Source organism: Ochotona curzoniae, unplaced genomic scaffold, assembly GCF_017591425.1.
Source record: "Ochotona curzoniae isolate NIBS_2020 unplaced genomic scaffold, NIBS_Ocur_1.0 scaffold_3890, whole genome shotgun sequence".
Taxonomy (NCBI): domain Eukaryota; kingdom Metazoa; phylum Chordata; class Mammalia; order Lagomorpha; family Ochotonidae; genus Ochotona; species Ochotona curzoniae.
In genome coordinates, this window is record NW_024467115.1 from 29,749,746 (window position 1) to 29,763,005 (window position 13,260).

General features: G+C 51.1%; 1 protein-coding gene across 1 annotated transcript in view; it reads left to right on the forward strand.

Annotated features, from left to right (window-relative positions):
• MTHFD1L (methylenetetrahydrofolate dehydrogenase (NADP+ dependent) 1 like) overlaps window positions 1–13,260 on the forward strand; it is a 172,854-nt gene continuing 159,594 nt past the window's right edge. Inside the window, exons 1-6 of the mRNA XM_040965557.1 lie at window positions 1–236; window positions 5,028–5,112; window positions 6,470–6,520; window positions 6,600–6,653; window positions 9,656–9,780; window positions 12,443–12,543. Of these exons, the coding sequence (XP_040821491.1) occupies window positions 1–236; window positions 5,028–5,112; window positions 6,470–6,520; window positions 6,600–6,653; window positions 9,656–9,780; window positions 12,443–12,543 (652 nt within the window). The remainder of the gene's footprint in view (window positions 237–5,027; window positions 5,113–6,469; window positions 6,521–6,599; window positions 6,654–9,655; window positions 9,781–12,442; window positions 12,544–13,260) is intronic.

Here is a 13,260-nt window from a genome sequence, read left to right on the forward strand (position 1 = left end):
ATGCGCGCGCGCCTGCCGCTCGTGCTGCGCCAGCTCGGCCGCCCGCCGCGCCCCCCGGGCCCCCGCTTGCCCTGCCGTGCCAGCAGCAGCAGCGGCGGCGGCGGCGGAGGAGGAGGAGGAGGAGGAGGGAGCGGCCGGGACGGCCTGCTTGGCCAGCGGCGGCTGCAGGATGGCCAGGCCTGGAGCAGCTGCGGCCCCGGTAGCCCGGTGCCCCCTGTGCGGGACTCGATCGTCCGGTGAGTGCCGGGCTTAACCGCCCCCGTCTCTGGTGAGCGAGGGAGGCCCGGCACCTTGGAGCTGGGGGCGGTGAGGGCTCCGGGGGGGAGGGGGCCGCCGTGGAAGTAGGGGATGCCGGGCGCGGATCTGGGAGCGCTGGGGTCGCCTGGTGGCCAGCGTGTGCTCGCCGAGAGCGGGCCGGGCGCCCCCTGGCCGAGGCCGGCCTGGGGAGGTAGGGGGACGCGGGCAGCCCGGCCGGCACCGCGCTGCACAAACTGCACGCCCTGCACGCCCTGCACGCCCCGCCGCACGTGTGCCACGGCCGGCCGGTTGTGATGCAACGGGGCCGGGTGGCTCCCCGACGGGAAAGGGCGGGCGGAGGGGCGGGCCCGGGCGCGGAGGCTGCTGCGAGGCGGGCGCGGTCCCCGGCGCTCCTCCCAGGCCGGGCCCATCCCTGCTGGCGGGCGCGCGGGCTCCCTCCCTGCCAGAGCAGAAGCTCCTGCTCCCAGGACCCGGGCCCCCAGTGAGTCACCGTTTTCCCGGATAGGTCTAGCTGGATATCCTTTTCTTTGCTAATATGTCTTCTCTCTGTATGTTTGTACATAACACGTTTTACAACTTCCCACATTTTAAAACACTTACTTCAAGATTACCATGGCGCCTTAGTTTAACTGGTGCTTTTCCCTTGGGGAGGAGCCTTGGGCTGCTCGGAGACCCGAGGGAAGACAGGTGTTTTGGGAAGCGGGCTGGGCTGCTTCATCTGGAGTCTGTCTTCCCAACCACCGCTGATTGATCCCTTCCGACGCAGCAGGAACCTACTTCCCACAGGCCTGCAGGCAATCTGGCATCTGGCACAGGGCAATCTGGCATCTGGTGGCCGAAGGCAGATGTGCAAGAGAGAAGAATGTGTGAAAGAGAAGAGGACCAAAACTATCTTAGCGTGTCCAGAACTCATTCTCACTCCTGAACATATTCCTTTGTAAAGGCGCCGCCCTCAGTGCTGGTACTGGGGACTGAGTTGCCAAGAACTTGGCCTTTGGGGGGCACGTTGAGGCAGTGTGCCAGAATCTGTGGGCTCGGCTGTGCAGAGAGGAGGGGCCGGGATGACCCCGGGGTGTTGTGACTCCTGTTGCGCCAGCTTGGTTCCTTCGTGGTGGGTGGTTGGGTGGCAGCAGGCAGGCAGCAGGCAGGCAGGCAAGGGGCCAGGTGGCCGTGCTGGTCAGAAGTGCCTTACAGACTGTCGCCACGCCGCAGGTGAGTGTGACCAGCATGTGCACTTGAGCTTGGTGGCTGGATACAGCTGAAGTGAGCTTACTGCATTCAAAGCAGAGGAAAATGCATGCAGGTCCCTGCTGGCCATAGGAAGCCCCTGACCCTGTGATCCAGGCATGGGGAACCTGTGGCCCAGAAAACCCTCTGGTCTAGCCCCAACAAGGCAACTGCAGGCAGGGCTCAAAATTCAATACATATGTAGCAGGCAGAATTTTTTTCTTTCAAAAGATTTATGTATTTTTATTAGAAAGGCAGAATTAAAAAGAGAACGAAAGAGAGATCTTCCATCCAGTGGTTCACTCCCTAAATGGCCACAATGGCCAGAGATGGACTGATCCGAAGCCAGGAGTGGCTTCAAGGTCTCCCATGTGGGTGTAAGGGCCTGAGGAGTTAAGCCATCCTCCACTGCCCTCCACGCCATCAGTAGTGAGGCAGATCGGAAGTGAAACAGCCAGGACTTGAACCGGTACCCATATGGGATGCTGGAACTGCAGGTAGAGGCCTGGCCTGCTACACTATCCCTGACGGTGATTTTTAAGTTGATACTCTTGTGTCTCTTACAAATGATGTTAACAGATATCCCAATGGCCCTTGGCACCTTGGCACCCACCTGTTAAGCCAGTGGGTAGCAGTTTGATTACTGTTGCTGTTATATTGACTATCGTGTGCTGAATGTCACTGTTAAATTGCTTGTGGTACTTTTTACCTGTTATTCCTCTGAATACAAGTGACTCTTTTTGGAAAATCTTCATGATATTTATAAAAAGTACACGTTTGGGCCAGCGCAGTGCTGTCATAGGCTGTTCCACCTGCATCATTAGCATCCCATACGACTGCTAGTCCGAGTCTCGTCTGCTCCACTTCCAATCCAGTGCCCCGACTGTAGCCTAGGAAAGTAGCGAAGGTGGCGTTAGTGGACAGAAGACTTCTCTGTCTCTCCCTCCCTCTCTCTTTCTGTAAGTCTTTCATGTAAAAATGAATCTTAACAACAACAAAAGTGTACCCTTTTTTCCCCCCCAAAGAGTTGAGAAGTTGACATGTAGATTATTAATAAAAATGGAATCCGCATTCCGAGATACTTAAAGGACAGTTTTCAGTAGCATGGCCAGCTGCTTCCTCCCAGCCCTGGCGTGGGGGGCCACAGCAGGCCACGGAGCACGGAGGAATGTGGTCCTTGTCACTGGGCAATTCTGTATCTGGCTGGCTCAGTGCACAGCCAGCTAGAGGGACTCAGCCCAGCTGTGTCACCCCCGCCCAGCCTGGTGCCCAGTCGGAGTGGAAGCTGACAGAGCCATTGTTCTCCCAGGGGCACAGAAAAATCCCTGACTTTGCTGCTGTTTAGATCTGTGTTGCTGGGAGCTCCTTGCTAGCATGCTGTGTTTGTGTAAATGATGAGTATCTCCAAAGAAACATTAGGATCAGTGCGCTGGGGAGAGGCTGTGGATACTGTTTCTGGGCTTCCTTGGTTAACAGTGCTGGACCGCCTTGTGAGCCTGTCTTGTCTTCCTGTCCCCATACAACGAGTTTAAAATTCTGACTTCTTCACTCTTGCCAACTTACGAACAGTGCTGTTCCATTCATTTCTTTCTTTCTTTTTTATGATTTGTTTTTATGCTGTTCCATTCATTTCTTTCTTTCCTTTTTTTAACGATTTGTTTTTATTTCAGTGGCAGATTTTGAGAAGTCTTCCATCTGCTAGTTCACTCCCCAAATGGCCACAATGGCCAGAGCTGAGCTGATCTGAAAATCAGCCTCTTCCAGTCTTCCACAGGAGCCCAAGGACTTGGGCCACCCTCTGCTGCTTTCTCAGGCTATAAGCAGAGAGCTGGATCGTAAGTGGAGCAGCCCTGACAGGAACTGGTACTATGTATGATGCCACACTGCCAGGTGGAGGATTAGCTTGCTCTGCCACTGCGTTAACACAGTTTTTTTTCAGTTCTTTGGGAAGTAGGCAAGTCTGGATGTTTCTGGGATTTTGACTATCTTGGGGAGTGTTTTTAAGTTGAGCCAGCTCTATGGCACAGGAAACAAACAAAAAGAACAATTAGAGGGAAAAAGATAAGGTGTCTCTAGAATATACGTATTGATGAAGAGGTGAGTTCACGAAACTAAGAGAAAGGCTCATTATGTCGGTCCTGGGCAGTGTTTCCACTCATGTTTCAGAATTATTGGGATGTCTTGTCTACACCTTCTGGGCCCTCCTGGGCTTTTTCTAAGCAGCCCTCTCGTGTACACCTGCTGCGGAGCTGCAGTGCCTTCCGATTCCATTTGTCACCTGCCTGTGGGAAGCCTGGGAGAAATGCCCAGGGCCTTTCAGCTAGTGTGACCTGGCTGGGACTTCCTGCCCTTGCATATTTGAGGTCTGCTAGGTGCGTGCAAGGCCTTATGGGAGAGTGAGACAGTGTAAAGTTGGTCTCAGCACTGAAGAGCTTGGGTGCAGCCACTGGGGCCTGGCCACTGGGCTGTGGGAAGAACGGGAAAGCCTCCTATTGCATGGGTGCCGGGGATGTGGGTGGTGAAGTCACACATCCTGGGCAGTTCAGGAAGAGCCCGGCTCCCCCTGTGCATCAGGCTCCCCCTGTGGTGCTGTGAAGTCCCTGCTGGCCTTTTGTAGGGGGCATTGGGCAGGCAGTCCCTATGCAGAGCCCAGAAGAGTGAGATCTCACAGAGTACCATAGAATACCATAAAGTCCCCGCTCGCCCCCAGTATCTCTGTAGCTTCCCTTCCCAGTCTCCCACCTTTCTCAAACTCTGGGGCCTGGGGTTTGCCCTGATTTCTTGTCCAATGACAAGCCCCTTCTCCAAACCTTGTCCTTACTCCTCCCATACTCGCCCATCCCCCATGGGTCCCAGACTCTGTGTGGGGGATGGTGACTGTTAGTTAAAATAGAAACCTCGACATTTCATTGAGTCCATTTAATAAATGCAAGAGAAAAACTGAACCCTAGGAGATGTTTGCCAGGGTCACGTCCATTTCCGTCTGCCTGTTTTTAAAATCCGAACTTCTGGGCCTAGTGTGGTAGCCTGGCGGCTGAAATCCTTGCCTTGAATGTGCCGGGACCCCATGTGGGCAATGGTTCTTATCCTGGCAGCCCCGCTTTCCACCCAGCTCCCTGCTTGCAGCCTGAGGAAGCAGTCAAGGATGGCCAAAGCCTTGGGAACCTGCACCCACGTGGGACACCCAAAAGCTGCTCCTGGCTCCTGGCTTCGGATTGGCACAGCACTGGCCATTGTGGCCACTTAGGGAGTGAATCATCAGACAAAAGATCTTCCTTTCAGTTTCTTCTCCTCTATTTATGCCTTTCCAATAAAAATAAATAAATCTTAAAAAAAAAAATCCGACCTTCGCACTGTCCACGGGGGCATAATCCACGATGCTGGCACCATTGTGCTTCTTCCCTTTGTGCACTGGACTCAAACGCCTGTGCTTGTCTGATTGCTGTAGGAGTGAGGCGTTTTCGGACGAGGTGCCGGGCGTCCTGGTGTGTCCATCTGGTCTGCACATTTACAGTGAAATATTCTTTTCTTTTCCGATGTAGAGAAGTCATTCAGAATTCAAAAGACGTCCTGAATCTGTTGCAAGAGAAAAACCCTGCTTTTAAACCTGTTCTTGCCATTATTCAGGTAAGCCGAGGGTGTGGTTGAGTCCCGCTGTTTTAGGGTGGATGTCAGTTTAGGAAACACTTGTATAAAATAGTACCTGTTATTTCCAGTCCAAGAGAACATCCTGTTGGAAGTGGCCTCACCTTCCCCTCTCTGGGCGTTTGCCTCTGCGGGGTTCCAGGTTAGGCATTGCTGCCCTGGGAACTGTCTTTGAGGAGTCTTCCTCTCTGAACGTGGGTGGCTTTCAGAGGACAGGAGGTGGGCACCCACATACATTGCTTGTCCAGTATGCATTGCAGTCCGAATGCTCGTATGTGCTTTCCAAATGAAGTGAGAGGGAGATGAGTTCTGACAGATGCTAGGTCTTTGTCATCTTTGTGTCTTTAAAACCCACTTTCAGCTTGTCACAGGTCCTCAGCATGTCAGAAGAACTGTATGCAAGTGTGTTTTTGGGCTGCAGCCCCATAGTTCTGAATGGTGCTCGGGACTTGCTGTCCCTCTTGGCATCCTTTGTATGGCGGCAGGTGCTGAGATATAGTAATGCCAGAATACTGACCCAGTCTGGCAGGTAGACGGCTACAGGGCTGTTTGGCTTGCACGTCTCCTATCAACGTAGCAGGCTCCAGTTATACCAGTGCTGTCTCTCAGGATGTTTGCGCTGCTGTGTTTCCACATGTGTTTAGAAAGAAAGGCAAGTTAGGACAGCAGAAAGCAAGCTGGGCTGGGGGCTCGCAGCCAGTCCTGGGTGAATCTGCCTATCAGCGGCTTCCTACCCAAGGGTAAACCGCTAAAGCCCCTTCCTTTGGGGTCCTCCTCGGGAGGGGATGCTGGCTATGGGACCGTGTGTGCCCCGTGAGAGGAGAGCTGTGACTTCTTGAGTGACTTCTGTCTGCTAGCCTGAAAAATAAAGATACATATGAGCCATTTTTCCCTTTTTCTCTCTCATTAATCCTTTATATAAGGAGTAAGATTCTCTGCATCTTTCTTTAATTTTTAAATTTTGTTTTTTGAGGGGTAGAGGGCAGGGAATGGGGGGGAAGACAGATAGCTCTCCACCATCCTCTGGTTCACTCCCCAGCTTGCTACACGGCCCAAGAAGGGTCAGTGGGATGCTGGGAGTCAGCTGGGTCTCCCACATTTGAGGCAGCGGCCCAAGGGCTGGGGTCATCTTCCACTGCCTTCCCAGACATATTGGCAGGAAGTTGAATCAGAATCAGAGCGTCCAGAGCTGTGTGTCTGAGCAACTGCTGTGTCACAACTGCAGCCTCTTTTCGTGTTTTGAGGAGATGATTTAGAGTCCTGGTGCTGGTGGCTGTGTCCTGTGCTCTGTGTTTGCAATATGTTTTGATGCCATTACACTCTCCTCACTCTCTCCTAGGCGGGGGATGACAACTTGATGCAGGAGGTAAACCAGAACTTGGCTGAGGAGGTGAGGACTGTTTGCTTTGACCTTCCTGTGTTCTGTACCGTGTGTCGTGGTGGTGCCTGACCCTGTGCTCCCTTTGCAGGCCGGCCTGAACATCACGCACGTTTGCCTTCCTCCGGAGAGCAGTGAAGATGAGGTAATGACCACAGAGCACGTTCCCCGTCACTTGTTTTCCCTTGTGCACCTGGCAGGCCCGTTAGCATCTTCTGGGGGGATGGAGCAGTCCTTTTACTTGTGGGGGATGGCGTTCGTCTTCCCTTGCGTTTAAATGCCCGAGCCCTCTGTCCTTTCTCGTTGTGTCCTGAGGCCTGAGCCACAGTGGGTTGTGGGTTTCCTTTGGCTGTGGCAGCAGTGTTGTCTGGGGGAAGTCTTCAGGCCCTGGGAGCACTGACTGTGCACCTGTTCTGTTTGATAGACTTGCCTGATCCCGGGCCATTCCCCCAGCCTCCCTGGGTCACAGTGACCCCGTGGATAAAATAAATGAGTGGGTCATGATGACCTCAGGTTCCTTTCTGTGGTTTCCTCAGTAATCTCTCTCTTTTTTTAAAGGATTTATATTTATTTGAAAGGCAGACTGACTTAGAGAGAAGGAGGCACACAGAGACAGGAAATCTTCCATCTGTTGGTTCACTCCCCGGATGGCTGCAGTGGCCAGAGATGAGCCAATCTTCCCCCAGGTCTCCCACGAGGGTCCAAGGACCCGAACACCTGATCCGTCCTCCCTTGCTTTCCCAGGCCATAGCAGGCAGCTGGATTGAAAGTAGAACAGCTGGGATACAAACCAGTGCCCATGTGGGGTGCTGACACCGCATGTGGAGGCTTACACTGCTGTGCCATGGTACTGTCCCCATTCAGTGAGATTTTGAAAAATTGAATGTATTTTCACAATTTACTGAATTTTTGCTATTATTTTATTTAAGAAAGAGAGAGAGAGGGAAGCATCCCATCTGCTGGTTCATTCCTTAGATGCCCACAGCAGGTAGGAGTAGGCTAGGCCAAAGCCAGCAACTGGGAACCCAATTGAGGTCTCCTACATGGAAATAAAATGTAGGTGCCAGCTGCTCCAGCACCTGAGCTGCCGCCCACTGCCTGCCAGAGTGTGTGTTGGCAGGAAGTCAGAATGGGGAGAGGGGCCAGACACTCCAGTACACAGTGCAAGCGTCCCAGGCAGCACCACAGACGCCAGGCCAAACGTCCACCCCTTTGGAGTGTCATAGGAGCAGCTGATGAAGAAACACCCATTGGTCCTCCCACCGCTATGCCTGGTAATGTGGCTGTTCCTGCCACAGGGAGCAGCTGCCTTGCCTAGCATCATCTCAAGCGTGGGAGGAGACTGGGCCAGAGGCCACAGGTCCCTTTCTCGGCTGGCTTTTCTTTTAGGGCATTGGGATGTCCCCTGTGAGACAGAAAGCTGCAAGGACCCGGGTCTTAAATAACAGAAGGAAGTGTGGGAGTGGGCAGACCCTGGGCAGCAGCGTTCTCTCATTCCCTGGAGCCTCGGGCTCCTCCTCCAGCTGTCTCCTCTCCCTGTCACATCCACGTTCAACCCGCGTCAGATAAAGAAGAAATGGTGAGGTACTGAAAAGGATTATTTGCAGGCAAGGAGAGGGACTGCTGAAGCGGGGGCAAGGGCGTTACGGCAGCCACCCCGTGTCCACAGGGAGTTCCTTCCAATACCCTCAGTCAGTGCCTGAGCCGGGCACAGCACTGGGCCCCATGTGTCCAGCACTTCACATATTGCCTTCACTTCACATATCCCTTTGGCATATTCCACTGGCCAGCATTGCTGCTCTTGCACTTGAACCCAAGTACATGCTAAGACAGGTGCTCTGATAACTGAGGTAGTTCCTGAGAGACTCATGGACAGGTGGAGAGCAGGTAGGCGTGTACCCTGGAGGCAGCGATTTTTCTTGTCCGATGGGACAGAGCAAGACAGTGCAAGACTTTGTCATGTAGTCAGAATAGCATGCAGTGGAAAACATATGAGTTACTTATTTCTGGAATTTTCTCATTGGCCATTTTTCATTTTAATATTGACTGAGGGTGACAGAAGCCATGAGAAGTGATTCCACAGGTCACTGTGTGAATACGCAGACCACAGACCAGCAGACCCTCCTGGGGTAGGCAGTGAGGATTTTTCCTCTACAAGGAGAAGGCAGAAGGAGGAGAGGGGTGTGGGGGAACTGGTAGAAACAGTGTGAGATCTCTGATTGTTCTAGCAACTTGTGCCAGCTCAGCCGGGGTGAGCCAAAGTTCAGAGACCTGGAGGTAAAAGAGATGTGTGTTCAGGGTCTCCTTGTCAAGCACATTGTGCTGATTGGTCAGCTGTAACCAACGGTTCACCTAATCATTGATGAGACATCACGGGCATTCACAGTGACTGTATCAGGCTTTGCCCTAGGAAAACATGGGGACATCCATAACTCCAAAGGGGAGTTAGACAGGTAAGAACTCTTCCACCCTCTGGGTCACTCCCCAGGTACCCATGACAGCCAGCGCTGGGGCTAGGCCACATGTCCATGGGAAGCACCCAGTGACTTCACCCACTTGTTGCTGCTTCTCAGGGTGCCGGTGCCTGTGAGCAAGATGCTGAACTTGGGAACAGAGTCAGGACTGAGCCCAGGTGCTCTGAAATGGGTAGCTGGTATCCCAGGAAGTGTGTTAACAGCTGACGTCCTCCCCAGAGTGACCTCCTGGCTGTTGATCACCGAGCTTTAGTGGAACACACTGTGTTGGGCTTAGCTGGGCCAGGCTTGGAATGCTAGCGTTTCATGTTTCTTGGCCTCGCTCAAAACCCATGTGTGGCACTTAAAAATATGCTTATTGACAGGAAATTGTCCTTGCTGTCTTTAATGTTTAATACCTGCAGAGTTCTGCTTTGGTTTGGTGTTCTTGTGTTTTGGCACAGAATAGAAGGATAAAAGCTGCAGAGAAATCATTTTTAAAAGTTCAGCTAAGCTTCTTTGCTTTCCAAAACATGATGAAAAGAGGAAATGGAGTTTTTCACTATGCTGTCTTCCAGGTCTTCCACAAGGAGAAAGAAGTTGTAAAACTTCTATCAGTCTGTTATTCACGTAGCTGCTGCTGTTGGGTCTCCTTATCACAGGCTCAGTTCTGTCTTGTGTCTTTTCTCTTTAGATCATAGATGAGATCCTGAAGATGAATGAAGATACCAGGGTGCATGGTCTTGCCCTTCAGGTCCCAGAGAACTCTCTTAGCAGCAAAGTCCTCAATGCCTTGAAGCCAGAAAAAGATGTGGATGGGTAAGAAAACGGAGCAGATAGCGACCTTAATGGCTAAGTCATTTTTCTACAGTAATTTCTTTTTGTTTTTAATCCTTTCTGTTTGTTTCAACTGTGTCCATCACTAGGTAATGAAAGATGTCATTGCAAATACTTCAGGAGTTTGAAGAACTTTGAAGATTGATTTATTTGAAAGAGTTACACACAGAAAGAGACCTTCCATCTGCTGCTTCGTTCCCCAATGGTTGCAATGGGTGGAGCTAGACCAGGCCAAAGGCAGCCTCTTCAGCTAGGCTCCCCCGTGGGTGGGAGGGGCTCAGACCCTAGGATCATCTGCCTCTGGTTTCCCGGGCCATCAGCAGGGAGCTGAGTCAGAAGTGGAGCAGCCAGGACACGAACTGGCTCCTACATGTGATGCTGGTGTCACAGGCAGAGATGGACCCTGTGACTACTGTGCCTACTGTGTTACCTGCCACGCCTCCAAGCTAGTCCCTCATAGCCTATGGTTTTATGTGAAATTTTAGCAATGGCAGCGTAAATGTCTGGGCCCAGATGTCAGGCTCTGCTTTTCATCATGATATAACCTGAACTTTATAGGACAATGAATACTAATACTGCCTCTCTATCCTGGGGAGGTTGGTATGTTTCCTGGGGATGAAAACCACCTCCGCTGTGACACAGAAACATGAAGAAGTATTTTCTGTTGTGGCCCAAAGTTACGAGGTTATTGGCAAGGTTGGTGTTGTAGCACCACGGTTCAGCCAGCACCTGACACCAGCATCCCACACAAGAGTGCCACTTGGAGTTGTGACTGCTGTTCCACTTCCGATCTGGCGCCCTGCCTCCGTGTTTAGGAAGGCGGCAGAGGATAGCTCAAGTGCTTGAGCGCTTGCCACCCATGTGAGCATCCTGGCTGGGGCCCTGGCTCCTGATTTCTGCCTGGCCTAGAACTGACTGTTGAGGCCATTGGGAGAGTGGGTCAGCAGATGGACGATCTCTCTGTCTCACCCTCTTTCACTGTTGCTTTCCTTTTCCAGTAAGTAAACAATATACATTTTTAAAAAAAGCAAGATGATATGTGAGTTTACAAAATGAGACTCTGTTAAGTCCTTCAGGGCCACTCACTGCAACAGTTGGGCCTCTTGTCTTCTGGTCCTTCACGGTGTCCTGGGTATCACCAGCGCAGCTCAGGAGTAGTCCCAGATACCTGCAGTCCTCTGGCAGACTCGTGTAAGAGCTTGCAGGGCCTCCAGGTAACGGGCAGTCGTTTCAGATCTGCCATTGAGAAGAGATTAGGATGACTTTTTCAGATGTCTCCATCTTGCTACTCTGAAAATCCAGAAGGAAAAACTGACCCAGAATGGTTTCCCCCCTCCATACTTGCTCCATACTTGCAAGCCGGTATAAACACAAGAGATCAAATAGTTCAGTAAAAATGAAAGAGAAAAGATTTTGAAATTCCTATCTATAAGGAGTTCTCAAAATGTTGATGGCTAACACATGTTATAAAAACAAAACCAAACCTTGCGTGGGTTTTCTGAAACTGTCCTTGTACTTCTGCTTTCCAACTTGTAAGACACAGAGGCGGAGATGCTCAAGGTGGGGGCTGGGGGTTGGTGCCGAGGCACGTGTCCTCTCTGGACAGCTCCCTCCAGGACCCTCCATCTGGTCGGCTACCCAGAAGCTCACCTGTCCTAGGTTTCTGTGGAGACTCATGGCATAGACAAGATCCCTGATGCCCTGGAAGAGGAGTCCTGGTGACTCCCACCTCAGAATTCTCTTGAGGGCAAGGGACGGGACTCCCTGTGGAGTGGGTGGGCTTAGGAGCTACCGTCCTGAGCATCTGTGGCCGGCCTTGGGGAGGGCACCCTGCCCAGGATGAAGTCCCAGACGTGCACTTCCGTGTAGCACCACGGGCACTGCTCCAGGCTGAGAGCATCAGTGCAGCGCAGGTGTTTTGTCCTGTATGTGAATGAGATAAGGCATGGAAAGCCTCAAAGTTGGGCAGTGGCACTGTGTTTTCATTTCCCCAGGATGTAAATACTGAGGTCAAGCAGTCAGATTTCTGAATCCCAGGTCTCACTGGGTCACTCCAAATTTGTGCGATGGATTCTGGGTGTTGGGGCCAGACCTCCCTCCAGTGGTGTCATGCCATTCCCTCACAGGCTGTTGAAAGTACTCTCCGATGTGGCCTTCAGCTACATACTGCTGTGTGGGCAGACCTGGAATGTGCAAGGTGGGCACAGGAGTGGAGTGTGCTGGTGGGCTGCTTCCAGACTACTGCTTCTTGTCACTAGTCTGTTGTGTTGCTATAAGCAAATGCCTAGAGCTGAGCACTTCATATGGGAAAGCGGCTTATTTGGGTTGGTCTCATTTTATGTCATCCCGCTGGTGGCTGTCATCCAGGCCCGGGCAAACCACAGCTCAGAGCAAGCAGCACTGAGCCATGCATGCACTTCCAACCCTTGTGGCTACATCACCTCGTCACTGTCCCACCGCCTGAACAGTCCACACGGGATCCTCTAAGTGACATGTAAATTATCACATACCACTTTTTTGGCACATACATAGTATGTCCTTCAGACACTGACTTGGCTGTTAGGGGGATTACAACCTAAAAACTTAAGCCTGTGTGGTTTCTGTCCGCGTGTTGGCTTAGCCTTTCTCTTGTTTTCTGTTGCAGGGTAACAGACATAAACCTGGGGAAGCTGGTTCGTGGGGATGCCCATGAGTGTTTTGTCTCACCTGTCGCGAGAGCTGTAATTGAACTTCTTGAAAAATCAGGTAAGATGCTCCTTTCAACAAACTGCTCTTTGTTATTTATTGATGTTTGTTTTTCCAAGAAGGATTTATTTCTCAAGGATTCTGATGGAGGCAGAAGTGATCATTTATAACTTTTGAGAGGTACAAATGAATGCAAAAATTTTCTAGGAAGACTGTAACGTGACTTGAAAGAAAGTGGTAAGAGTAAATGATTAGTGCATTTTGCATATTCCTTTTCTCTTGGGAAGCAGTAAACACCACATTGAAAAACATTGGCCTGGATAAGAGGAATTTAATTTTACATTTACATGCTCTAGGATAAAGAAAGCTAGATTGATTTGTTGATGGAGTTTCTTTTCAGCCATCAGCCCCTGGTTTTCAGCACTCTCCCCTCGTCTTTGCATTTTTATGTCAGTAGACAAAAAGAAATAAATTCTCCTCCTTGGTTATTCAATGTAGTTACTGAGTTTCTGTCCAGCTTCTTGTAGATGTTAGTCTTCAGAAAGTTCATAGAAGAAGCGTGCTTTGAAAAACCAAGGCAAGAATAAATTTTTTTGCACCAAAATAAACTTGTCTTAATTCTATATTCCATAGACTTTTTGAAGTACCCTGTTATTTAAGAGTTTTCCTGCTGAGAACATAAAAGGTTGACTAGTGTTTTCTATAGTTTGCATGGAAAAGCAGCAGATGCCCTTTCTGTATCCTTAAGAATTCAGTAGTTGGCTAAAAAATTCCGAA